The sequence below is a fragment of the Hyperolius riggenbachi genome, chromosome 6 (assembly GCF_040937935.1).
Source record: "Hyperolius riggenbachi isolate aHypRig1 chromosome 6, aHypRig1.pri, whole genome shotgun sequence".
Classification (NCBI taxonomy): Eukaryota; Metazoa; Chordata; class Amphibia; order Anura; family Hyperoliidae; genus Hyperolius; species Hyperolius riggenbachi.
This window is the reverse complement of record NC_090651.1, coordinates 27,951,516-27,977,516: the sequence shown is the minus strand read 5'-3', so window position 1 is coordinate 27,977,516 and position 26,001 is coordinate 27,951,516. Positions and strand designations below refer to the sequence as shown.

The following is a 26,001-nucleotide window of genomic DNA, read 5'->3' as shown; positions in this document are numbered from 1 at the left end:
AGAGGGTATAACACTGTTACTTTATAAACTACGGGCTTGTAATTAGGGATGAATGCAAAACTGAAAAAAATGCACCTTTATTTCCAAATAAAATATTGGCACCAAACATTGTGATAGGGACATAATTTAAACGGTTTTATAACCGGGACAAATGGGCAAATACATTTCATGGGTTTTAATTACTGTAGCATGCATTATTTAAAAACTATATTGGCCAAAAACTGAAAAATAATATTTTTTTCCCACATTTTTTCCTATTTTCCCATTAAAACACATTTAGAATAAAATAATTATTGGCATAATGTCCCACCTAAAGAAATCCTAATTGGTGGCGAAAAAAACAAGATATAGTTCATTTCATTGCAATAAGTAATAATAAAGTTATAGACGAATGAATGGAAGGAGCGCTGAAAGGTGAAAATTGCTCTGGTGTTCAAAGGGTAAAACCCGTCAGTGGTGAAGTGGTTAATGACATTAGTATATACAATGTATAAAATTGCTGCGAAATGATGTCAGCACTATATAAACACACAATGATAATAACAAATTCTGTTTTGTTTTTTTACAGCAACAGAGAAGACTCGATCTTTTAACTATTACCAACCCCGGTGAGTACCAAAACACAACTTTGCACCAGAGACTAATGAGGCCTTTTCTGGAAGGAAATCGGTCAGCGGTTGCAGTTTTTAATATATACCCCAACACTGAAGTTTGACCACAGATGGTTTGATCTCCCCAATCGAGCTCATGTCATGATCTTTAAGGAATCAAATGCAAATGTATGAAAGAATATAAAATGACCCTTCCTTTATTTCCGATACCAAATTTAGCTAATCGTGGGTTTGATTCACAAAATGTATGTTATGAACGATCTCTCCTTATGTGGTTTATCTTATAATTTAGCTCTTTGGGTAAATTTGCATAGCAGCGATAACATTTCTTTGCGCATCAAGCGCACAACAATTTTACCAGTACTTACGCAAGTAATGAAGTATGTGTTGCGCAAATAGCGCAGCTGGAGTTATTATTATTAAAGTAAGAAACAAACATGGAGTACATAATTATACAGACAATGGTATACACCAATATACAAAATACAGAATTGGTTCAAAATACAGAATTGATACAAAATACAGAATTGATAATTACAGTGACAAAAGTAACATAATGAATTAAATGTATAATGAGACAAAAAACACAAAATAAAATGTATAATGAGACAAAAAACAAAAAATAAAATGTATAATGAGACAAAAACACAAAAGGGGAGAGAGCCCTGCCCTTGCGCGCTTACAATCTAAATGAATAGGGGGTACCAAGAGGAGAGGCACTGTACAATATTCATACCTAGAGGCCTTGTGTTTTTAGGATATCTAGTAGGAGTGCAAGTTGGCCAGAGGTGAAAGGGAGATTGGCCTAAGGTAGAGCGTATGGAAAAAGTGAGTTTTGAGGGATCGTTTAAAGATATCAAAGGTTAGAGAGTGACGGTTGTGTTGTGGAAGAGCGTTCCAAAGGAGGGGTGAAGCACATGTGAAATCTTGTATAGGTGAATAAGGGGGGGGGGGATTCTAGAGGAGGATAGAAAATCTTGTTCAGATCAGAGTCTAGATTGCGGTTGGGTTGGTAACTGGAAACTAGTGAGGAGATGTACAGGGGAGAAAGATTGTGGAGAGCTTTGTAGGTTATATGCAAATGGAATAGCATGTGTTATACTAGCAGTGTGTGTGTGTGCAGGATACAATATTTGTGCATTGTACATTATTTTACTTGTGTAAGTATTGGCAGAATGGCTGCATCTGCCTGTGCAGAGCTATTTTACCACTGTTTCATGAATATGTTTTCCACTGCGCACGATTTTGCTTTTGTTTATAAAATCGCATGCAAATCGCACAACGCAAGGACATCAGCAATATAATGAAACTCACAGGAACCCTTTTGTACCAGTGTCATTGCGATGTGAATTCCCCTGATCTCAAAAGTCCTGCAAGCTGCATTTTTTCTGCAGTGTAAAATCGCAACTAAATCGCGTTTTGTGATTTGTAGTTTGTTTCATTTTATGAATGATCTGTCTTTGTATGACTAGCTCATAAATGATCTCTTCTTATGCATCGTAACCCAAGATGTATCCCTCCTTATCAGTTTATTTTTTTATGAATATGCCCTATGCACCGAACAAAACTGAAAAGACTTTTTACATTAAGGATAATAAATACTTAAAGTGGACCCAAATTAAAAATACAAGATTTCAGAAATAAAATTTATTTTCTAACGTCTAATAATAAATAACAGCCTTTTTTCAGCTGCATGATGACAAATATAAAATATTTTACATTTATTTGAGGAACCCCTCCCTTTCTTTCATATTGCCGGGACAGAATTCGGCAGACTGGTGGAGGAGATAAAAAACAAAACACAGGCTGCTACTGATGATGTCACAGGGGAGGTGATCTCAGCTTGTGTGAGATTTCACATAGACGATGCCCCTGTGAGGGAGGGTAGCTGATGACAAACACACCCATGGTCTAAAACCTCCTACTAAGCTCAGAAGTAATGGCTGCCACCTGTATAACCCTAGTTATGAAAAGAGAAGGCTGAAAAGCATGCACTGAAATGCTCATAGGCTTGAAGGAGAGTTTATTTATCTTTGTATGTGCCAGAGTGGCGCAACTAAATATTTTTTATTAAAAAATGTTTGGTTTGGATCTGCTGTAAAAAAAACATGCATTGAATATTTAGTTAATGTAAGCTTGCAAAATGATTTAACATACAGTAATAAGTATCAATATACCAAATGTAAGCTAAGCTGATGTGCACTTCTTGCCTTTGTTTATTGTGTAGAAAATGTAGTGTGGACCCTCCTTTTCCTGCCTACCTGGAATTGTTATTGGCTAATCACTGTACAGGAGTCCTCATCAACATAGAAGGCGAAGAGAGCTGGGAGGAGGCGGGAACTTTGCACACAGGATACCTAATCAACATAGTAGGCGGAGAAAGCTGGGCGGAGGCGGGGGCTTTGCATATATGAGAGCTCCTCAACATAGTAGGTGGAGAGAGCTGGGAGGAGGCGGTGGCTTTGCACACAGGATACCTAATCAACATAGTAGGCGGAAAGAGCAAGGAGGAGGCTGGGGTTTTGCACATATGAGAGCTCCTCCACATAGTAGGTGAAGAGAGCTGGGAGGAGGCGGGGCTTTGCATACAGGATACCTAATCAACATAGTAGGTGGAGAAAGCTGGGAGGAGGCTGGGGCTTTGCATATATGAGAGCTCCTCAACATAGTAGGTGGTGAGAGCTTGGAGGAGGCGGGGGCTTTGCACACAGGATACCTAATCAACATAGTAGGCGGAGAGAGCAAGGAGGAGGCTGGGGTTTTGCACATATGAGAGCTCCTCCACATAGTAGGTGAAGAGAGCTGGGAGGAGGCGGGGCTTTGCATACAGGATACCTAATCAACATAGTAGGTGGAGAAAGCTGGGAGGAGGCTGGGGCTTTGCATATATGAGAGCTCCTCAACATAGTAGGTGGAGAGAGCTGGGAGGAGGTGGGGGCTTTGCACACAGGATACCTAATCAACATAGTAGGTGGAGAGAGCTGGGAGGAGGCGGGGGCTTTGCACACAAGATACCTCATCAACATAGTAGGCTGCGAGGTGGGAGGACGCAGGGATTCCCTGAACTTTGCACAGAAACATCTCATAGTGCTCTGGGTTTCTTGCAAGTACCTGCTAAACATGTAGCCTTAGGGTTCTTATATTTATTTTAAAGATTTGGTTTAACCCTGCAGCACCCAATTTATTTAGAGGCTTGTAAGTGCTCCAGGCCAATTTATATTAGCACATTTTTTTCCCTAACTTGTTATATTGCCTTGCTTCTAATGTATGGCCAGTGACAAGTGTATTTATGGCCGCTTGTCACTAGGGGGCAGTGTGAGACAATAATAGAGGACTTCTTTCAGTTGTTATATTTTCTGCTAGCAGGGAAAGAGATCAAAGCATTCCAAGAATTTACAGCACAATGAGTTCTGCCTAATGATGTCAAAAACAGTGCACTTATCTCAAACAAGATCACTATTGAAACTGCTAATGGGTAAATGAGTGTGAATTTATTTATTTTTTTTTACATCTGGAATATAGATAACTATGAAGGATCCTTAAAGTGTATCCAAGGTTCAGAAGATTTTTTTTATAAACAATAGGCAGGAAAGGTGCCCAAACTGCACTGTGATTGGTGGTTGAACTATTCTGTGATTGGTGGTTGAAATATTTGTGCTTTTTGGTGTAGCTGGTAAAGAACATTGTAACTGATGGTCGTTTCATCAGAAGAGTCGTTTTTTCACTAAGGCTGGGAGCGCATTTGTTGGTGTGATTTCTCTGGCATTTCAGACGAGTTGCAGCGCTCTACATTTCAGATTGCGTTTTCCGCACGCGATTTTGCACAAATGTTCATGATCTTTTGGATAGTGACATGCACTGAAATAAGCAACATGCTTTGTGATTAAAAATCTTGACGAAAAGTGGAAAATAAAAACACAAATGCAAAGCATTGTACAATTCCCGAGCCATGCACGTTTCAAACACGTGTTCTTTCAAACTTAGAGCGGACCCGAGATGAAAAACTAACTATAACAAGAAACTTGTCTATATATCTTATCTAAAGTGTAGATAGTTTACAGAGCAAATCTAGCTGCAAACAGCTTTAATAGAAAATGATTATTTCTTTCTGTGATACAATGAGGGCAGCCATGTTGTTTGTAAACATTACACAGAGGCAGGCTTATCTGTGTCTTGATCACTAAGCCTGTGAAAAAAACCTAATCCCCCTCCTCCTCCCTGCCTCTGAAATCAATGGCTCGTAACACCTTCTCCTCCTCCTGCCCAGACTGAGCTCCCATGAGCCCTTGCTACTGCCAAGGCTCTCTGAAAACCTGTGGGCGTGGTTTATTTAGTTTATAGGGAATTAGAGTATTAAAACAAAAGCAAAAAAGTATTTGGCTTGAGGAATGCCCTATAAACAATAGGAAAGGAACACAATTATGCGATGAGTAAAAGTTCACCTCGGATCCACTTTAAATATCTTCAACGTATTATGTTTGCTTTGAAAAATATTTGAACCCTAATAATGTTAACAATGCCGGGCTTGCATGCAAATTCACACAGCCTGGAAATGGGACAGTCAAATGAACTTCCCATCAATCCTAACTGGCCCGATTCCAAGCTGCATACACTTTGCATGGAATTTACACACAAGGAGGAATTATTTGCATCTCAATGGCCATCTCTAGATGGGCTCCTCTAATACTGTTAGCTGTAGGCGAGAACCTCCAATAGTGGTGCCTCTAGGCACAAGCCTACTGTGCCTAATGGCCTATTGTGCCTAATGGGAAAACCAGGCCTGCAGGCAATAGTAGGCAATCAGCACAATAGAGTATCATAACTAAACTTTGTAATAAATGTACTTATGTAGCAGCACATATTGCAGAATGAAATACATGCATGATTAATTAAATGTATATAAAATTACTTTATGCACTAAAAAGTTGAAACACAATTGACAAAAAAAAAAAAATATTCTTTCCCCTTAAAGAGGAACCGCAACAACATATATTGGAATGCAGCAAATAATTCAGGATATCCACTTTAATGTTTAATATCCTGGCTTTAGCATCAGAAACACTTCCTATAGCTATATATAATGCTGTATGTTGGTATTAAGCCCTGCACCTTCCACTGAGGCTTAGCCTAGGCTGATTATTATGCAGCATTACAACCCACAAAGCATTCTGGGAACTTTTTAGGACCTACCATTTCCAGCATTCTACTGCAGTGCTGCTCACAAAGTCATTTTCGAGAAAATTTTACGCAATGTGGTGAAAATTGGCAAAAAAAAAAAAATAGCCATTGTTCTTACAGAAAAAAACATTTGTTGCAAAAACGACAAAAAAACATTATTTTACAATAAAAAACTACTTTTTTTTCATGTAAACCCTAAAAATTGTTACGTAAACAGTTAAAATGGGAAAAAAAAATCATTTCTTTTAGCAGAAAATTTGAAAAATCATAAAAATTACTAAATGATTTTCGATGGCATTTTCCCTCAAAAGTCGAATTTTAACATTATTTTCGTGAAAATGAATGCAAAAAGAATATCTGCATTTTTGCTCATCACTGTTCTACTGGCTTTAAAACTTTCAGTAAACAAACATTCTGCAGAGATCACCTGTCAGTACTAAAGATGTTACTCCTGGGGATAAATATTAGAACGTAAATCAGTGGTGACTTGATGCAGCTTGAAGACTAACATAAGTCTGAAACAGCGGTCTGTCACTGCTATGGTCTGCTGTATTTGTTTATTTTTAAATAAAATGTAATTGAGCTATATTCTGCCTGGTGGTCCCAACCTTTTTTGGATGTATTAAAAAGTAAATCAGGGAGAGGAAAGATTTTACAATAAGGAAAAAAACTGGCTAAATAAATTAATATTGTAAAAAAAGAATAAGCAATTTTATTAATTGCGTTATTTTGACTACAGTTCCTCTTTGAACAAGCAATGCACATTTTAGCCAGCCTTGCCCAGAATGCACTCTGCACATTAACAGGCGCCGTTCCCTTTGACAGATGTTCCTCCCCTCGGCGGTAGAGAAGCATTTTGTTCCTTTTAGCCGTGTTCGTGTTAAGTAATGAAGTTAATGTATGCTCAATGCCTTCCCAGCAATAAAACTAATGATGACATTTGGCGATTAGTGACAAACGTCCCCACCGTCAGATGTTTGTAGGCATCAAAAATATATATTTTTTCTATAAACGCCCTGTTACTGTTGTAAAATGTGAGAAATTTAGAACGTGGTTGTGCATAATCCGCCCTGGGTGGATTCATAATTTTTGATACGGTAATAATATCTGAGTTTTTTTTGTGTACAGATTTTGTAGTGGTTGTGAGAAGAAAGAATCAGCAGGAAGGAGGTAGATTCATTCCTGTTTTAATATGCACAATTCGTGTCACTCTCCAAAAAACACTGAGATGGGCCTTCTCCGCCCCTCAACCCCGGGATTTACCTCCAGCTCTAACCAGCCAATAACTCACACTCTCCATGCGGTAACATTGATAGATGTAGCAGACAGCTAATAGGGAGAACTAGACAGCCAATAGAGAGAGCCACACAGCCCTGCTTCTCACCCCATTTGTTTTGATAACCTTGGAGGCGGGACATAAGAAAGGCAGAGCAGAAGAAGGAGGCATTTTTAAAGGCTTTTCTGTATCCCACACGTTTTGGGTCGAGGGCCGGGTCAACATACTTCAGACTGCTGGGGGGCCGGAGTATACATAAGATGATGTAGAAGTCTTTGCAGGCCAGACAGTGAAGCATACTCGGGTGAGAACCTGCAATCCAATTGGACAGCAGTGTCACCTGATGTGGAATTTGATTGTAAACCAGCGAAATTACGACTTTTTGCCTTCCATGTGGATGGGTGGTGCCAGCACTGCTTTTCCATATGCAGACGACCAATATTTAAAGAAGGAGCTGATCATATCTATAAGTAATACATTTTCTGTGTGGGGGGGCCGGTAAAAAAGCCTCAGGGGGCCACATTCGGCCCACGGGCCTTAGTTTGAGGACCACTGCTTTAGATGTACATGTTTATATACTGGTATACAGGGGGAAGGTTCTGTGTGAGAGTAGGCTTAGGTTAAGTTGCAGTAAAATATCGGTCATATATACCAGTGTTTTACTATTGTTAGTACCACTGTAAATATTTTCTGTGTTCATTTAGCACTCAATATAGAACAGTATTTATCGTTTACACTGATTTCAGCTTCACCCCACGTCCTTTTAATACTCTTATTTTATCATATTTATTGTTCTAACAGAGATATTCATGAAAAAAACAATAAAAAAAATGGTTATATAAGCCAGTTTGCAGATTTCGGCTTCACCCTGTGGCCTTCTAATACTTTTTTTTTTAACATATGTTTTATTCTAATGGAGATAAAGATGAAGAAACAATAAAAAAAAGTATTGTTATAAACAATATTTTGAAATTTTGGCCTCACCCGCACCCAGTAGCATAACTACAATTAAATTCCCCCCAGCAAAACTTTAATGCCCCCCCCCCCACAATGTTCGCACCCCTTCCCTTGACCCCCCCTTGGTGCCCTTGATGGCCATGGGGCTTATCTCACAAAGGGTATAAAATAAATGTGGCCATCATGATCTTCACACCCATAACAAGTGAAGCCACAAAAACACTTGATCTGAAGTATAGTCCCCTGTATCAGAGGTAGTGTTGGGCGAACAGTGTGTTCGGGTTCTGCAGAACATCACCCTGTTCGGGTGATGTTCGAGTTCGGCCGAACACCCGATGGTGTTCGGCCAAACTGTTCGGGTTCGCCCGAACTGCTCAATGCCCGGCCGAACAGGGCCCTGTTCGGCCAAATACAGCCCCCCTATGGGGTCGCAGGCATAAGGGGGAGCATGCCCCGATCTCGGGGGGGGGGGGGGTCGGAAATTCCCCCCACCTCCTCCGCTAGCGCTCCCCCCTCTGCCCGCTTCCCCATAAAAATTTTTGCGTAAAGTTAAATAGTACCTGGTGGTGGCTGCTGCAGTGGTGGTTGGCTGTGGCTGGCAGTGGTGTGAGTGAGGAGGAGGAGTCCGAGTAGGACGCGTTGAGGCCGGGCAGCAGGCGGTTCAGCGGTAGTACCCTTGTGGTACTTCCGCCCTTTCTCTGACCTCACGTCCTCTACGTGATGACGCATACGAGGGTACGCGTCACGCGTTCGGGTCCCCATTGACTTGCATTGAGTTCGGGGTTCGGGCCGAACATGCCGAACATCTGGCCCATGTTCGGCCTGTTCGGCCCAAACCCGAACATCCAGGTGTTCGCCCAACACTAATCAGAGGAAGGGTAGTATTGTTGGGGCCCCCCACAGCTCTGGGCCCCCCTGTGATTGCAGGGGCTGCTACCCTCTAGTTACGCCCCGGCCCACATCCTTTTTTTCTCCACATCCTTATTTAATGTACGTGGGTTGGATTTTGGCAAAGATCATGCAGACCTGGACCTAGGGTGGCTGATGTCCACGGGCTTGGCTGGACGTGGAAGACGAGGCTGCAAATGGAAAATGGAGGCTGCAGATGGCGTGCAACACACGGAAGGAGAGAGTTGTTGCCCAAGGGAGCAGCACTAGAAGGAGAAGGGCTGCTGTACGTGGACATTACACAAAGAGGAGGGGCTGCACATGGGGGAGTGGTTGGTGCAAATGCAGCAAGTGACCACTAGGGATGCTCATTCAGATTTCACGGATTTGACATTTCGGCATTTCCGATCAGAAATCCATATTATCTTTGGAACTCAGAAATCGTATTTCTGCGGAAATACTTCATTACCATAACTAGGTAATTTTAGCCCAATCACTGAATTTAGAAGTATTTGGCCAATCAGACGATGCAAAAAATGACCAAAGAAACACTACTCAGAAAATGGAACTCAGAAATCGGATTTCGGGGGAAGTATTGCATTATTACAACTCGGTCGTTTTAGCCCAATCACAGAACTCGGAAGCATTGGACCGATGAGAGAATGCAGAGTCAACTCAGAAGTATTTGGCCAATCAGAGAATGCAAAAAAAAAATGAACAGAAAAACACTACTTGCCAATCGGAACGCAGAAATCGGAAAAAACTTTAGGAAATCCACGGAATAGGTCATCAGCATTGGCGGAAAGCAGAATTTCTGCGGTATCGGGAATCAGCCTTTCCAACCATCCTTGGTGGCTGCTGTGTTTGAAAAAGAGGGCTACTCATGGAAGAGGAGATACTAAAAAGTCAGCCAAGGGGAGGAAAAAATGTGACTCTGACCTTGACTTTCAGGCTTCTCGTACTTTTCTTTAGTCTTTCTTTTCCTCATCCAGACAGTCTGGATTCTTTCTGCGGGTCACCTCGATGTTTCTAGGCACCTCGGTATGCCCTATTAATTGGATACTTGGGCATGAAAGTCCAGCACTTGCCATTGAAGGCTGACATTTCTAACGAGATGACCTTTTCAGGACTCCGTAATGATTATCGTCTGGCTTTGTTTGGACACACAATAACACATACTTCACACTACACAGAGAATATGGGCTTTGAAAACTATTCACAATCCGGTTAGCCAAACGAGTAAATTGGGTGCAAACATTCATCAACCTGTTATTGTTCCGCTATCGATTTGAATGCTCTTTCATCTCCTCTGTTGCATTATAGAGTTCCAAATTAACTCCTATTCCTTATTCTTGTTTTCCCGGATTCTATTAAAAGGTCAAACGCTTTCAGAAAGACAGATCTGCAGGATAAAGGCTTGCTGATAACCGTCACCCTTGAAATAACCTTTAAGAGGACTTTCCTTCTTATGACTGTCGTAATTGATGTGCTCATTAGACAACCAAAAGCTGCTTCAAAATATCTGGATATTGTGGCAACAGGAATTAAAAAGTTCTGTTTGTGAAAATAAAAATGTTAATAGTTTAGTCAGTTCCTGTATATAATCTACTACATCACTGCACTTTTTGTTTAGTGCTGCTAGTTCCAGTTTATGGGATGTCTTTGCTTCTGATACTTTCCAACAGTGCATGGTGATTTTGATTTAAAGAATATAAAGTGGTTTGAAACTCAACACAAAATTACTCTTTGTTCTAAAATATTATTTACAGCATAAAATCTATTACCACAAACATGTTTTGTATTAAACAAAGCTCTTTGTTCTTTAGTACAAAGCTCCTTGCTTCATTAGGCTGCTTCTGGCCACATCCAAAGAGGTGATAACATTATCTTTTGTTTACCTTCCTTTGTCAGATACATTTAGTAAACATTGAAACCAGGCTGTACTGAGCTGAGAAGCAGAAAGAGCTGAGAAGTGATTACTAGATAGACTTAATATATAAACGTAGCAGCTATGCAATAAAATGCAATGGCAGCTTCCAGAGCAAATCAACTGTACTTAGGGAATTTGTCATTTGTAGACGGACAATATTACTTGTGCACAAAAGCTAATATGATAACTGTATGGGTAATAAAACCTAGGAATAATCGTTTTTATTGCATGTTTTGTCAGAATTTTATCCCACTTCAAGTGACATATTGCAAGTGAGACCTTCCATCCCTCTAATCAGTTTTGTTGCTCATCTCTGCACCTGCTATAAACTTGCAATGCCCCTCCTGTAATGTGGTGCCGAGAACTGAATTCCAGGTTCCAGATACAGCCTTACTAGAGAGAGTTAAATAGGGGCAGTACTTTTGCTAGAATCTTGATTCTTGTTTTTATTTCCCTTTTAATTCATCTCAAAATTTTGTGTGCTTTAGCTGCAGCTGCTTGGCATTGAATATGATTATTTAATTGGTTGTCGATGAGTACTCCTAAGTCCTTCTTCAAGTTTGATGCCCCATCTGTATTCCGTTTATTATATATGGTTCTAGACCATTGGTACCAAAAGGCATGACTTTACATGTTTTCAACATTGAATTTCATCTGCCATTTAAGTGCCCATATAGCCATCCTATCCAGATCCTTCTGCAATATGTCACTATCTTCCGGAGAGTTAATTATTCTGCACAATTTTTTTGTCATCTGCAAAAATAGCAACATTACTTTCTTTTCCAATATGTTTTATTTAAAGAAGCATAATAAAAACAAGTCAACATTTCAACATTACAAGTTTGTCAATCATACATCATTATACAGCTACAGCATTCTTGAGTTGACAAGACCTGTTAAGCCTAACTGTTTAGAAAAGTAAGTAAGTGCTGAATGAGTGGTTATAGTGGGGTGAATAGAGGATTATTGTTAGGGGTATGCTGAGGAGATGAGAGATTAAGAAATGAGAAAGAGAGGATAGAGTAAAAGTTAGAAAAAGAGTTCATGAAGTATTCCTGTGGTGGTGGGAGGTCGTACGGGCGCCCTCGTTACACTCTTTTAAGACATTATGTTTTTGAATTCGGCAGAGTCTGTGAAATCATACCAGCAAGCCCATATCTTAGAGATTTTATCAACTTGATCGTGAGCTGTTAAGACCATTTCTTCCAGTTCCCTTGTTCTTTCTACCCTTGAGAACCAATGTTTCAGTGTGGGAATGGTTTTAGTTCTCCAAAGTGCAGGGATAGTTGCTCTGGCTGCTGTGATCAGGTGTGGGAGTATCGATTTTTTATATTGAGTAGGAGAGATTGGTGAGTTGTGTAGTAGGTAGGTATCTGGAAGGAATGGTATTGTGAGTCCCGATATATGTTGGCTTATCCTATGGACCTCTTTCCAAAAGCCTTCTAGTAACGGGCAGGTAAAAGCTAGGTGGAGTAGGTCACCAGGGCCATTTTCACAACGCCAACATGAGTTAGGGATGTTAGGTGCGAATTTGTGGAGTTTTTGAGGAGTTCTATACCAGTTGGTTAAGAACTTATAATTTTGTTCTTTATTTCTGGCGCATCTGGTAGATTTATGGGCGTTGAGGTAGATTGTGTTCCATTGTTCATCTGAGAGCGGTGATTCTAGAGAATTGTTCCAATATTTTTTAGCAGGTGTTTCTGAGACCGGCAATGCGTATATTAGCAAGTTGTAAAGCCAAGAGAGTGAGTGCCTCTTTACTCCTTTTGAGACACATCTCATATCGAATTGTGTTAGAATGGTCTTTGTTGTACCTTTAATTTGCTTAGAGTTAAGAAAGTGGCGTAATTGGAAAAACGTCCATGTGGGGATTGGTTGGTCAGATATGGGATGTTTAATTTCTTCTTGTTTTTTAGGGATACCTTTGGTGGTGAAGTGGTGAACTCTGGGTAGTTCTGATTCTGCCCAGGTTTTTAGGTATAGAGAGTCATTACCCGGGGGGAAGTGGGGGTTGCCTAGTATGGGAGTCATGGGTCCCCTCAGGGAAGAGATTTTATATTGGTTGCAGCAAGCAATGAAAGCTGATTTGGAGGCTAGTATGAAGGGGTGGTCCAATTTTGTGTTATTGGGTGGCGTGGTGCTCAACCACGGAAGCCCTCCTAAATGAGTCCCGCATATTTCCTGTTCTATGTGTACCCAGTCTTTTTGTATTGGGTGAGTTGTCCAGTCTATTATTCTGAGGAGCTGCGAAGCATAGTAGTACAGTTTTAGATTTGGAAGACCAGCACCTCCTCTCTCTATTGGGAGAGAGAGGATTTTATTGCTGATTCTGATTTTCTTGTGTTCCCAGATGAAGTTATTTAACTGTCTCTGCAGGGACTTAATATACTCTGCTGGCAGGTGTATAGGGATAGTTTGGAGCGTGTATAGCAGTTGTGGTAGGATAGTCATTTTAATAGAGGACATCCTGCCAAACCAGGATAGTCCTTTGAGTTTACTCCAATCTGTGGTTTCTTTTGTGATTTTCTCTCTTAAAGGGGCATAGTTTAGTTCGAATAGTTTTTCTATTTTGGCTGGGAGTTTAATACCTAGGTAGGTAATCGCCTTATCCTCCCATTTAAAAGGGAATCTCTCCTTGCAAAGGTTCAAGCTAGAATCCTTTAGTGATATGTTTAGTGCATATGACTTGTCGTAATAAATTTTTAGATTAGAGATTGTGCCAAAATCCTTTAATGCTCTTACTAAGTTGGGTAGAGTGATTAGCGGTTGCGACAGGAAGAAGAGCATGTCGTCTGCGAAGGCTGCTATCTTGTATTCCTTTTGGGCGATTTGTATGCCATGTATGTTGGTATTAGATCTAACTAAATTTAAGAAGGGTTCCAGGGAGAGTATATAAATTAGTGGGGACAGGGGACAGCCCTGTCTTGTTCCATTTGTGATTGGGAATGAGTTTGACAGGGAGAGATTTGCCTTCACCTTCGCTGTTGGGTTACTATATAAAAGGCCTATCCAGGACTTTAAGTGTGGTCCCAAACCCAGGTCGGCTAGGACCGCATGGATATAGTCCCATGCTACCCTGTCGAAGGCCTTCTCGGCGTCGGTGGAGAGAAAGAAGCCCTCCACACGACGCCGAGATAGCCAATGAAGGACTCCCACTGCTTTGGCAGTGTTGTCCCTACCCTCTCTTCCTGGCGTAAATCCTGATTGATCTTGGTGTATCAGTTGTGGGAGTAGTGGATTGAGCCTGTTCGCCAAGATCTTGGCAAAGATTTTGATATCACAATTGAGGAGTGATATTGGCCTATAGTTGTTGCATAAATTAGGGTCTTTGCCTTCCTTGTGAATAACAGTCACATGAGCTTCTAGGAGTTGTGTGGAAGGTTTTGTGCTGTCTGTTACACTGTTGAAGGCTGTAGTAAAGCTAAGAGCCAAGACCTTGGCGAAGAGCTTGTAATACTGGGAGGTTAGACCGTCTGGGCCTGGGCTCTTCCCTGATTTTAAGTCCTTGATCACTGAAAGGAATTCTGATTGGGTGATGGGTAGGTCTAATTCAGTAATGATTTCAGTTTTTAAGGCATGAAGGCCATATTGTTTCAGAAAGTTCTCTATTAAGGCTCTCCTGCGGGTCTTTGTGGTGTTATTTTCTTGGTCGGGATTTAAGTTGTAGAGATTCATATAGTAATTTCGGAAGGCTTCTAGAATTGCAGGGGTAGTTATGTGGTCAGGGCCCTTAGGGTTTTTTATTGCCTTGATCAGGTTTTTAGCATTTTTTTTTTAAGTTTTCTTGCTAAGAAGGAGCCTATTTTATTATCCCATTCATAAAGGGCTTTCTCTGATTGAAGGATAGTGCTTTTTGCCCTTCTATTAAGGACTGATTTTAGATCTAATCTTTTAAGCTGCAATTTATTTAAAACATCTGCATTGGCGCTATCTTTGTGGAGGGATTCGAGTTGTGAGATTTCTTTTAGGATAGCATTAATATAACAGTTTTTTTCTTTTTTTTTCCTTGCTCCCAGTTTGATGAGTTCCCCCCTGATAACAACCTTATGGGCTTCCCATATAGCGAGGGGTGACGCTTCGCAAGGAAGATTATGCTTCATGTAGTCTGAGATTAGTTTATAAATTATGTGAAAGGCTTCCGAGTCACCCAGAAGTTCTGGGTTTAATCTCCAGTTAAATTGTGAAGTTTTTAGAAACGGTATTTCCAGCACCAAAAACACAGGGGCATGATCTGAAAAAGCTATCGAACCAATCGAGGCTTTTACCACTAGATCTAGGTCCAGTTGTGTCAGCAATAAGTGGTCGATGCGCGAGTATTTTTGGTGTGGAGCCGAGTAGTATGTAAAGTCTTTTACCTTGGGATTCAGGGCCCTCCACACGTCGGTTAGTGCAAGATTCATGAGTTTTTCCTTGACCCTTTTGATTGCTTTGTATGGGATTAACGATTTACCATTTGAAGTGTCAATAGGTGGGTGCAAAGGCAAATTGAGATCATCTCCCCATATTATCATTCCTTTGGCAAAGTCTAGTAACTTATTAGTGACCAGGGTTAGGAAGGACTCCTGCTTATCATTTGGCGCATAGACGGAGACCAGAGTGATATCTCTGTTGCCCAATGTGCCCAATACAAACAGGAATCTCCCCTCTGGATCTGTTAGGTGGCATTTTACTTGGAATTCGCAGGATTTGTGTAGTAGGATGGATACCCCCCTTGTTTTCCCTACTGGGGAAGTGGAGTGGTATCCTCTGGTATAATTTTTGTCTCTCAGGTATGGAGTATGTTTGTTTGAGAAGTGTGTTTCTTGGAGCATTGCAATCATCACCCCTTGGCTTTGGAGGAGATGTAATAGAGCCGACCTCTTCTCTGGCGTGTTAAGGCCGTTAACATTATGTGAGGTGATTGTCCACCGGACAGCCTCTTGACTTTTAGAGGGCATGGTGGTTAGTGGATGAACACCAGTCCACCAGATCGACCTCCCACCACAGGAGGGAGAATAGTAAGTCGAGATTTCAAGAGAGAAATGTAGGGTAAAGAAGAGAATGTGAAGTATTAGCATTTGCTAGTTCACTCTAAAGACAGAGTGAAAAGAAATAAGAAGATATAGGAAGAAGCCTATTTTACCCTGAAGGGGTATAGGGTTAAAATCACGGTGTAGACAGGCCACTAGGTGGACTGTCTAGTTTTTTGACCGGACTTGGGTCAGTGCACACAAATACACTGTTTGGGGTAATGAAGTGACAATTACTCAGTAAGTAAAGCCCTTAGTTCGTGTTAGTGCTACCCCCTTGTAAATACCACGGTTTCTAAGTATTATATTTGGAAGACATAGGGTGCGGATTAGAGGGGGACAGATCGGGTGGATGTTAGTATAGGGTCACTATAAGATGGGAGCCGCTGTTTACCTTCCATTATATCTTGTACCCATCATGCAAAGGTCTCCTTGCCCTCCCCTTAATCACTATATATAACAGGCACCATAACAGCTAACTACTATGAAGATTCCAGCATTAAGCTAGTAACAGATTGGCGTATAGAGATGTTTACAGTCTGTGAGTTTCCTGCAGTCTATATCTAACTTAGCTGACGTTATATGAGTAACAGGCTTTATAACATGCAATCTATTGTTTAACAAGAAAAGGAGAGAGAAAGAACCTTGTTGACAGAGAGGGTTAACATTAACATCCAGAGTCTATGAGAAAACACTGTGAGATGGGGATCGTTATTTACCTCCCCTTAGGTCATATGCCCATCATGTAGAAGTCCCCTTAGCCCTCCGCTTAGACACTATATATTCTATGCATTATAACAAGTAACTACTGTGAAAAATACAGCATTGAGCTTATAACAGGTTGTCATATAGGGATGATTGCAGGCTGTAGTTTACATGCAAACTATATCTAACTGAACTGGTGTGACATGGATAACAAAATTTACAACTTGTAGTCTATCGTTTAAAGAAGGACATTGCTAGCAAAAAGAATTGACTTTAACAAACAGATTCTATGAGAGGAGTTGGGCTACAGTTAGGTACAGCCTGGGAAACTTAGCAAGGTATATGCACGAAGCCATATGTTTTATTTTAAAGTGAGGGAAAAAGGGAGCTGAGTTTAGAGGAATCCGTGCAGCGAGGAACAGATGTTTCGCTTGGGTAAGTTCAAAGTTAGTCTTAATGATTTAGGGCTTACTGAGACCCTTAGTGTCTACACAGGGCAAGTGGAGGGCAGGGGATATTCCTGACAATAGAGAATTACCGTAACCTTTTACGGAAAGGTTCAGATCACCAGTTCAGCGGGCATCGTTGGTGGCTGATCAATCTCGCTGTCTCCAGCTTCTGATCCTTCTGCATGATCGGGGGGTTCTTGTTCTCCGGAATCAGAGGATTGGCTGAGTCGTCTCCTACGGGAGTGCTGCTGGAAGCTTTGTTCGCTTGATGAGCGATCTCTCCGTCTCGTCGGGTTAGGCCGCTCCATGGTTGTTAAGGTAGGGGGACCCTCAGTTGCGGCTAGCGGTTGCCAGTCAGGGAGGTCCACTGAGGGGATATTGAGTGCTCTGCAAAAGTATTCAAGGTCCAGCGGGTGTTTCAGATTGACTGTAGTCGTTCCCTTTGTGGCTTGGAGACAGAAGGGGAAGCGCCAGCGATATGTTATTGCGTTTTCTCTGAGTAGATGCAAAAGAGGTTTCAGGGCTCTTCTAGTCTGCAGAGTGATGGTAGAAAGGTCCTGGTACAATTGGACTGTGGCGTCGTTAAAGTGTATCTCGTCCTGCTCCCTCGCCTTCTTCATAATTTCCTCTTTTAGTGCAAAACTGCTCAAACAACAAATTATATCTCGGGGAGGGCCACCTTCACGGCCCTTAGGACGGAGGGCTCGGTGTGCTCTTTCGATCCCTATGGGAGAGTCCTTTGGGCGCTCTAGGAGTTGATTAAAGATGGCGGAGATTGCGGGGAGGATAAGCTCCTGCGACACAGACTCTGGGAGGCCCCTGACCCTTATGTTGTTGCGGCGGCCTCTATTGTCAAGATCTTCCAACTTTTGTTGGAACTCGAACAACTTCAGGTCATGTTGATCTGACTTGGTCTGTAAGCCACTTACTTGTGATCGGGTGGCTTCTCCTTCCTTCTCCACTGTGTCTAGCCGTGTGTTTATGTGGGAGACTTCACTTCTCAAATCTGTTATCGCTGCGGTTAGGGTCTCCTAAGCATCATTGCGACTGTGGGCATGTTGTCCAGCTTCTCCAGTACTTTCTGCGGGCCCCCGGAACCTTGAGAGGAGTTTTCAGCCGGGCTAGGAGGAGTCGCCGCCATTTTAAGTTGGCTGCGGCCCGTGCCCGAGTTCTTCTGTGTCCTAAACATCCCTGGTACTTGTTTCGGGAGGTTTGCGGAAGGTTCACCCTGGGTCTTGGGGTCCCCTTGTATCTTCTTGTCTTCCTTCATGCTTATTGTGAGGGCTGGAAACCGGGTTTTAGTGGGTGCACACGAGGAGCTCGTTCAGCAAGCAGCCATCACAGAGCGGTGCCAAGCCACGCCCCCGCAACATTACTTTCTACTTAATGTACTAGGACCAGTTATTAATGCATAAATTGAAGAGTACTGGACCCAGTACTGACTCCTGTGGGACCCCACTGCTAAAAGTCTCCCATTTCGAATATGATCCATTGACCATAACTCTGCTTTCTGTCTGATAGCCAGTAGAGTGCTGTACCGTGTTGTTGTATCGTGTTAGCCATCAGTAAAAGCAAGAAGTTTTGATGGTAACATCCTGATTCAAAACTTCTTGTTTTGTCTAATAGCCAGTTACCTATCTATGCACACAGAACAGTATTGAAGGCCTTTGCAAAGTATATCACACCTACAGCATTCCCAATAGCCACATTAGCATTCACCACCTCTTAAAAGCTGAGCATGTTAGTCAAACAAGACCTATCATATATACTGTAGTACACTCATGCAGATGCTTAGTGGCAGGGCCGGTTTAAGCAACAATGGGGCCCCAGGGCAAAATAAACCTGGGGGGCCCCCCCAACAGATACACTGGAGCAAAAATTGGCATTAAGGGACCTTTTTTGCAGCTGGTATAGTCAGAGTTTGAAGCCCCAATCGGTCGGAGCTCCACATTCTGGCTACCCCAGCCTGCATGGGGGACAAGGGGTTAAAAAGTTTCAGGAGGGGGGACCCCACATAATTAAAAAAAAAAAAATTCCCACACTCTAAACATAAAAAAAGATTTGGGAAAATAAGAAGAAAATGCCAGGGATCTTCATACAGTCATATTGCGGCTGTATAGCAATCCCTGGCCAAAGCACTGCAGCTGCGTATGGACCCCCCAGGAAACCCCGTCAGGAAATTTATTGCTCTTTCTTTTCTAGACATTAAGGTGGATTTGCTATTAACCGTTAAAGTCGGCTGGTTTTTAAATGTGTATTTTTTTTCCTTTGAAACTTTAAAATTGATTTTCTCAAAAACTATAAAGTCGATTTCAATTTTTTTTCCTCTTGTAGCCACTGGGGGCCCCTACAAGTTCTGGGGCCATGGGGCAGCTGCCTCCTTTGCCTCTATGGTAGCGCCGGCCCTGCTTAGTGGTTTAGTAAGTAAAGGTAATACCTAGGTGATCATCAGAGCAATATAATCATTACAGGAAACAGGTACATCTTAGAATGTTTAAACAATACTGGAGATTTTATTGATCCATTAGGAACCCTTCAATGTCTATGCCATCCAATCATAGGTTCTTGCAATGGTACAAGACAACCATTTTATGCTTCTGCGAATGTTCAATTTATTGCTGAAATATCAAAATGGTGAAAATAGTACAACATCGATGAAAGTTGCAATTAATAGTGCACATACCATGTGAGAAGAGGCGTGGATGGTGGTGGGTGCAGGGCACTGGATGCCTGATGCCGTTTCGCGCTAATCAGCGCTTCTACGGAGGCTAAGCAAAATTAAAAGACATATAGCAACTAGTGCGTGTCCAATGTCTCTGCATGAGACATTGGGCATGGACATGTTCCGAGCCCAGTAAGAGGAACCGCTCGTGCCCAAAGGAAAGATGATGATGGCCTCAAGTACTTACTCCTCCGAAAACGTTACCTTGTGTTCTAGAGTATCTTGTAATTACAACCCGTATGCTTGAATCGGGCACAGATAAACAGGTCTGACGCTGATCCCTGCATACAGCTAAGGGTTAACTTACAGTGTTTGCAGTGTGCTAAAATATTTACAGTCCTGTGCTGTCTCACAGGTGGTGGCAAGCTTTTGAATTGTACGTGTATGGTGAATCCTTTGGAGTCAGGACGCTCCTCTCGGCTAGTCGGTTCATAGACTGCGAATCCACATATGGGCATCTATGAGCAAAGCGACAGCGAGACCGAGTTTCTGACTCTGAGCGATTGACCCGATCAAGGACCGGCCCGTGTGGTCTATGACACAACTATGTGCTTTAAGTCCTATGGGAGAAAAGCCCTTTACAAATGTTATTGTATTGTATTGTATTATTGTAAGTGCTTCTTTCTACTGGGCATTCACAAGTTCTGAAGGCCAAGTGGAATGGTGTGATGGCGAATGTGGAGGAAGAAAATGAACCAGTCATAATACAAGAGGAAGCTCTTTATTTTCTGTGTTGTTTAGATGGATAGACTGCTTGGAAGCAAGACAAAAGGAACCCATAAACCGCAGGCTGATTCCCAATTGCTTTCAGGAATTTGGCCTTGTGATTCATCCATGACGCGCATGCCACCCTCCTAATGTTTTATGTCCCACCCCAGTGCCCATGCAGTTATACTGGGCAGTACAGTGGCGTAGTGGTTAGCGCTCTCGCCTTGCACCGCTGGGTCCCCGGTTCCAATCCCAGCCAGGTCAACATCTGCAAGGAGTTTGTATGTTCTCCCCGTGTCCGGACACCCCGGTTTCCTCCCACATCCCAAAAACATACAGATACGTGAGTTGGCTTCCCCGTAAATTGGCCCTAGACTGATACATACACTACACGATAAACATACATAGACATAAGACTATGGTAGGGATTAGATTGTGATCCCCTCTGTGCTGCGTAAGATGTCGGCGCTATATAAATACTAAGTAATAATAATAAACACTTCCTCATACACGTGGTTGCTGGCATTATAGCACATGGGGGTGTGCTATATGTCAGTAGTCACTTTGGGTCCAAATGCTGAAGTATGAGGATAGCAGCAGCGTGGGTGGCGGCAGGTAAAGTATAACTGCATGGGCACGGGGGGGGGGGGGATGTAGGCCGGAGGGGACATAAAACATTAGGGCAGCAGCTGGGGGGTTCGGTCACACTCGTCATTAATGATCATCACTTACCGTTACTACCGAGTACCCAATCAAGCATGTTGACCCCAGATTTTCCAACATGTCCGATCGATACATGCAACCAATTTTCAGTCCAAAACTGGTTGCATGGTAGATCGCGCATGTACTTGGTGGCACCGTTTTCATCCGATTTGATAATAATTATCGAACGCCTGCCAAGTCGAGTAACCTTTGGGCACCTTGACTTTGGCAAACCAATACAATTATACTTTTCAAGGACTGCTGTAATGGAGATGAGATAGATAGAGCCTTCAAACCTCTGCACGTATTTAAGACTCTGTTCTTCAAGGTTCTAAAAATGTAAAGATACATATTTGAAAGGTCAGCAGGAATTAATTGTGGAGCTAAAAAAAATCAGATAAGATTATTTTGTACCTTACGATCGGTGTTCTTGGCTCTCTATTACCGGCTGTTTATCTTCGAGCTGCCAGTTCACCGTTATTGCAAATTATTTCTGGTGACCTCTACGCCCTGCACAGGCTGGCAGGGTTCCTGACAATTTTAGGACCACACAGCCTGAGATAAAAGTTTATCCATTGTCGGACCGTTGGACGGGTGTCTTGTGACATTTGCCAATTAGAGTAACCTTTACCACTGGCTAATCCAAAGGGAATTAGTTTACTTAGTACTTTTTTTTATACAAAGGTATTTGAAGGTTTGCAGCTTAAAGTAAAGCTGAGGCCACTGCAACACAAGAATACTTACCTGGGGCTTTTTGAAACCTTCTATACGGTGTCCGTCCAGTCCCCTCCATACTCCCGCTGTCCTAGTGGTCAGGAACTACTGTGCATGCCTCCTTGGTTGCGCTTCCGTGACCAGGAACATTCTGTGCTTGCTCAGTTGTACATGTGCAGGCACAGAAAGAGAAGCATGGCAAGTGGCCGCGCATGGGCAATAGTCTCTAATTAGCTCAGTCAGTGACTTCACCAGAGCTGACTGCTGGAGAATGGATTGGACTGAGCTACAGGTGACTGCGGAAGCCCCAAGTAAGTATACATTCTATTGTTTCATTGGACTCAGATACACTTTAAAATAGAATTCCAGTAATTTTAAAACATCTATAACACCTTCCCCACGCCTCCAAACCTTTCCTATATGCGTTATGTAAGTATAGCTCTAAATGGGATAATCAGAAGGTAATATTCTGCTCTCTTCTGGAGTCTGGCAGTCCAGGCCTCTCTCACAGGGCTTATTTACAGTAAATGTGATTGATAGTTTAGGTCACAACCCTTCCATAGTCCAAAATGTTAGATACAGCAGCCTGCCTCTGCAGGGGATGGGCTTAGAGGAAGAAGAGTCAGGTGATTATGTGACATCTGAGTCTGCCTCTTCAGGGGAGGAGCTTGGAGCAAGCAGAGTCAGGTGATTATGCGATGGCTGAGCCTGCCTCTGCAGGGGATGGGCTTGGAGCAAGAAGAGTCAGGTGATTATGTGATGGCTGAACCTGCCTCTGCAGGGGATGGGCTTGCAGGAAGTTATGTTAAGTCATAATCTAACAGTTGAGCCTACCTCTGCAGGGGCTTGCAGGAAGTTATGTTAAATCATATTGTAACAGCTGAGCCTGCCTCTGCAGGGGATGGGCTTGCAGGAAGTTATGTTAAGTCATAATGTAACAGCTGAGCCTGCCTCTGCATGAGATGGGCTTGTAGGAAGACAAGTGAGGTGATAATGTGATGGCTGAGCCTGCCTCTTCAGGAGATGGGCTTGTAGGAAGAAGAGTCAGGTGATTATGTGACATCTGAGTCTGCCTCTACAGGGGATGAACTTGTAGGAAGACAAGTCAGGTGATTATGTGACATCTTAGTCTGCCTCTTCAGGGGATGGGCTTGTAAGAAGAAGAATCAGGTGATTATGTGACATCTGAGTCTGCCTCTTCAGGAGATGGGCTTAGAGGAAGAAGAATCAGGTGATTATGTGACATCTGAGCCTGCCTCTTCAGGGGATGGGCTTGTAAGAAGAAGAATCAGGTGATTATGTGACATCTGAGTCTGCCTCTTCAGGAGATGGGCTTAGAGGAAGAAGAATCAGGTGATTATGTGACATCTGAGCCTGCCTCTTCAGGGGATGGGCTTATAGGAAGGAGAGTCAGGTGATTATGTGACAGCTGAGCTTGCCTCTTCAGGGGATGGGCTTGTAAGAAGAAGAATCAGGTGATTATGTGACATCTGAGCCTGCCTCTTCGGGGGAGGGGCTTGGGGAGGGGCTTGTAGGATCACAAGTCAGGTGATTATGTGATGGCTTAGCCTGCCTCTGCAGGGGATGGGCTTGTAGGAAGACAAGTCAGGTGATGATGTGGCACTGGCTGAGTGAAGATGTTTTACATCAACATACAATTGTGAAAGCTACAGTACAAACCACAAAAATAAATAATAATAAAAAAAAATGATGGCAGAGTTAAAGTCCTTATTGTCACTCATTATACAGGTATTTGTAAACACAGCCAACACTACAAGCACATTTTTAATCCAGGTTCACTTTAACCGGCGTTCATAAGTCCTTCTTTTTATCTGTTTCACTCAACTGTATTCCATTTCACGTATAGTTCGTAATGCTGCTACAACCCAAGTGCCCAGCCTCATATTTATCAACATGAATCTGCATTTCTACAAAGATAAGATGCCAGCAATAAACGCCCATAGTTTTAAAAATACTTCAGATTGTAGTCTATGATCCAGGACCTGTCCTCAACAACAGTCAAGATAGGGAACATGTATATTGAGCTTTTCTCCTGGCGGACTCAAAGCACAAGAGCTGCAGCCAGTAGGACGAGCTCTATAGGCAGTAGCAGTGTTAGGGAGTCTTGCCCAAGGTCTCCTACTGAATAAATGCTGGCTTACTGAACAGGAAGAACTGAGATTCTGAACCCAGATCTCCTGTGTCAAAGGCCAGTACACTATCCAGCCACGCTAAGACAAATAATATTTATATTGCACTTTTCTCCTGGAAAACTGAAAGCTCTTCAGCTGCAGCCACTAGGACGCGCTTTATCGGCAGTAGAAGTGTTAGGGAGTCTGGCCCAAGGATTCCTTACTGAATAGGTGCTAACTTACCGAACAGGAAGAGACAAGATTTGAACACAGATCTCCTGTGTCAGAGGCAGATCCCTTAAAGAGAAACCAAGAATTGAACATCATCCCAATCAGTAGCTGATACACCCTTTTACATGAGAACTCTATTCCTTTTCACAAACAGATCATGATGGGGCTTTGTATGGCTGATACTGTGGTGAAACCCCTCCCACAGGAAACTGTGAGGACCATGGTTTCCTGTCTGTGAACCTTGTTGCATTGTGGGAAATTACTGTTTACAGCTGTTTCCACCTGCCAAAAAAGCAAGCAGCAGCTACTTCCAGTGACATCACCTCCTAGAAGTAAAATGCCACCATGTGATAAATGTCAGAATGTAAATCAGGGAAAGGAAAGCTTTTAAAATAGGCAAACACTGACTAAATCATTTATACATAATTATTGTAAAAATAAAGCACTTTTTTTATATACATTATTTTTACTGGAGTTCCTCTTTAACCAGTACACTATCCAAACACTGTATAGTACACAGTCACACTTATAAATTAAAATGGGATGAGAAATGTTCTTCTGGACCTGGAATCAGGACACGCACAGCAAGATCTAAGGTATTCAGATCCTGCACAGCTCAAAGACTGCAGGAAGTGGATTTTAATGGCCGAGAGGGGACCCGACATCTGTGCCACGATCGATGTTATTGTTATAAGGATGATATTTTATCCTGGCACGGTGTTGCAGATAATGAATAATTAGCTGTTTGTTTTGCACAATTGATCAGTGGAAACCTTGTGCTTAGAGGAGTCAGGTCTCTGGCTGTTCCAGCGACAGCTGACTCCCGCTGATGGAGCGTTGTTAACACCTCCAGCATGTGACCAGCTGTGATAGCAACTTTCCTCAATTAAAGTAATTAAAGTGGAACGCAAGCCAAAAAAAGCCTGAGTTTTGCTGAATAAGAGCATCTCCAGAAACAAGAGCAGATTAGCAGATACGTTCTGTCTAAATAATTATGGCTGACTGAGTGACACTCCTGGTTTATGAATAAAAAATGGTCACAGAAAGTGTTAAAGTGAACCAAGAACCATTTTTAGCACCCAGGGCATCTGAATAGCACATGAAAAATGCATGCCAATAATGTGGGTCATTATTAAAAACACAAAAACAAACTCCAATTAAGTTTAGCAGAAACATTTACCCTACTTCTGAAGTTCCTGGGCCTGCCTGACCACAGCAATTTAAGGCAGATAAGGACTGGTGTAATTGTTTTATTACACACATTAACAGAGAGCAAACAAAAAGCTTTCATCAGCAGGAGGGGTGGAGAGATAAGGCACAGTGCTTCAAAGAGTTCAGAGAAGTCACAGATGCTATCTTCACACCTTCCCCTGGTCAGCTAGAAGGGGAGGGGAGAACATGGCGGCTTCTATAGCTATAAGAAAACAGGGGGAAAAAGTGGCATTTGGTTTCCTTTAAGCCAAGAATTTGCTGATGATGCAGACCTCCGCTTAGCTGGAAATGGAAGCTGTGGCTAGAAAATGAAAGCTGAGGGCTTCCAATCAGTTAAAGGGCAGCTGAACAATTTCCACAGATGTTTGCTAATTCAAACCTGGAACCCTGCTAAGCTTGTTCTATGAATTATATGCTGATTGCGGCAGTGACAATGCATTTATCTTACTAAGGCCGGAGAGCGATGGAGAGCCTAAAGGCCTGGGTTATGTAAATCAAAAGAAATACCAACAATCAACAAATGAAAAAAACAAAACATAACATAACTATGTACTTCTGGACTCTGCAAGATCTCTGA

At 42.3% G+C, this 26,001-nt stretch overlaps 1 protein-coding gene across 8 annotated transcripts in view; it reads left to right on the top strand.

The window, feature by feature from the left end:
* The window catches only part of AGBL4 (AGBL carboxypeptidase 4), a 2,106,705-nt gene that overhangs the window by 1,300,845 nt on the left and 779,859 nt on the right, over positions 1-26,001 (top strand). For all 8 annotated transcript variants that reach the window (XM_068239049.1, XM_068239042.1, XM_068239046.1 and 5 more), the window contains one exon: positions 569-608. In XM_068239049.1, the coding sequence (XP_068095150.1) occupies positions 569-608 (40 nt within the window). The remainder of the gene's footprint in view (positions 1-568; positions 609-26,001) is intronic.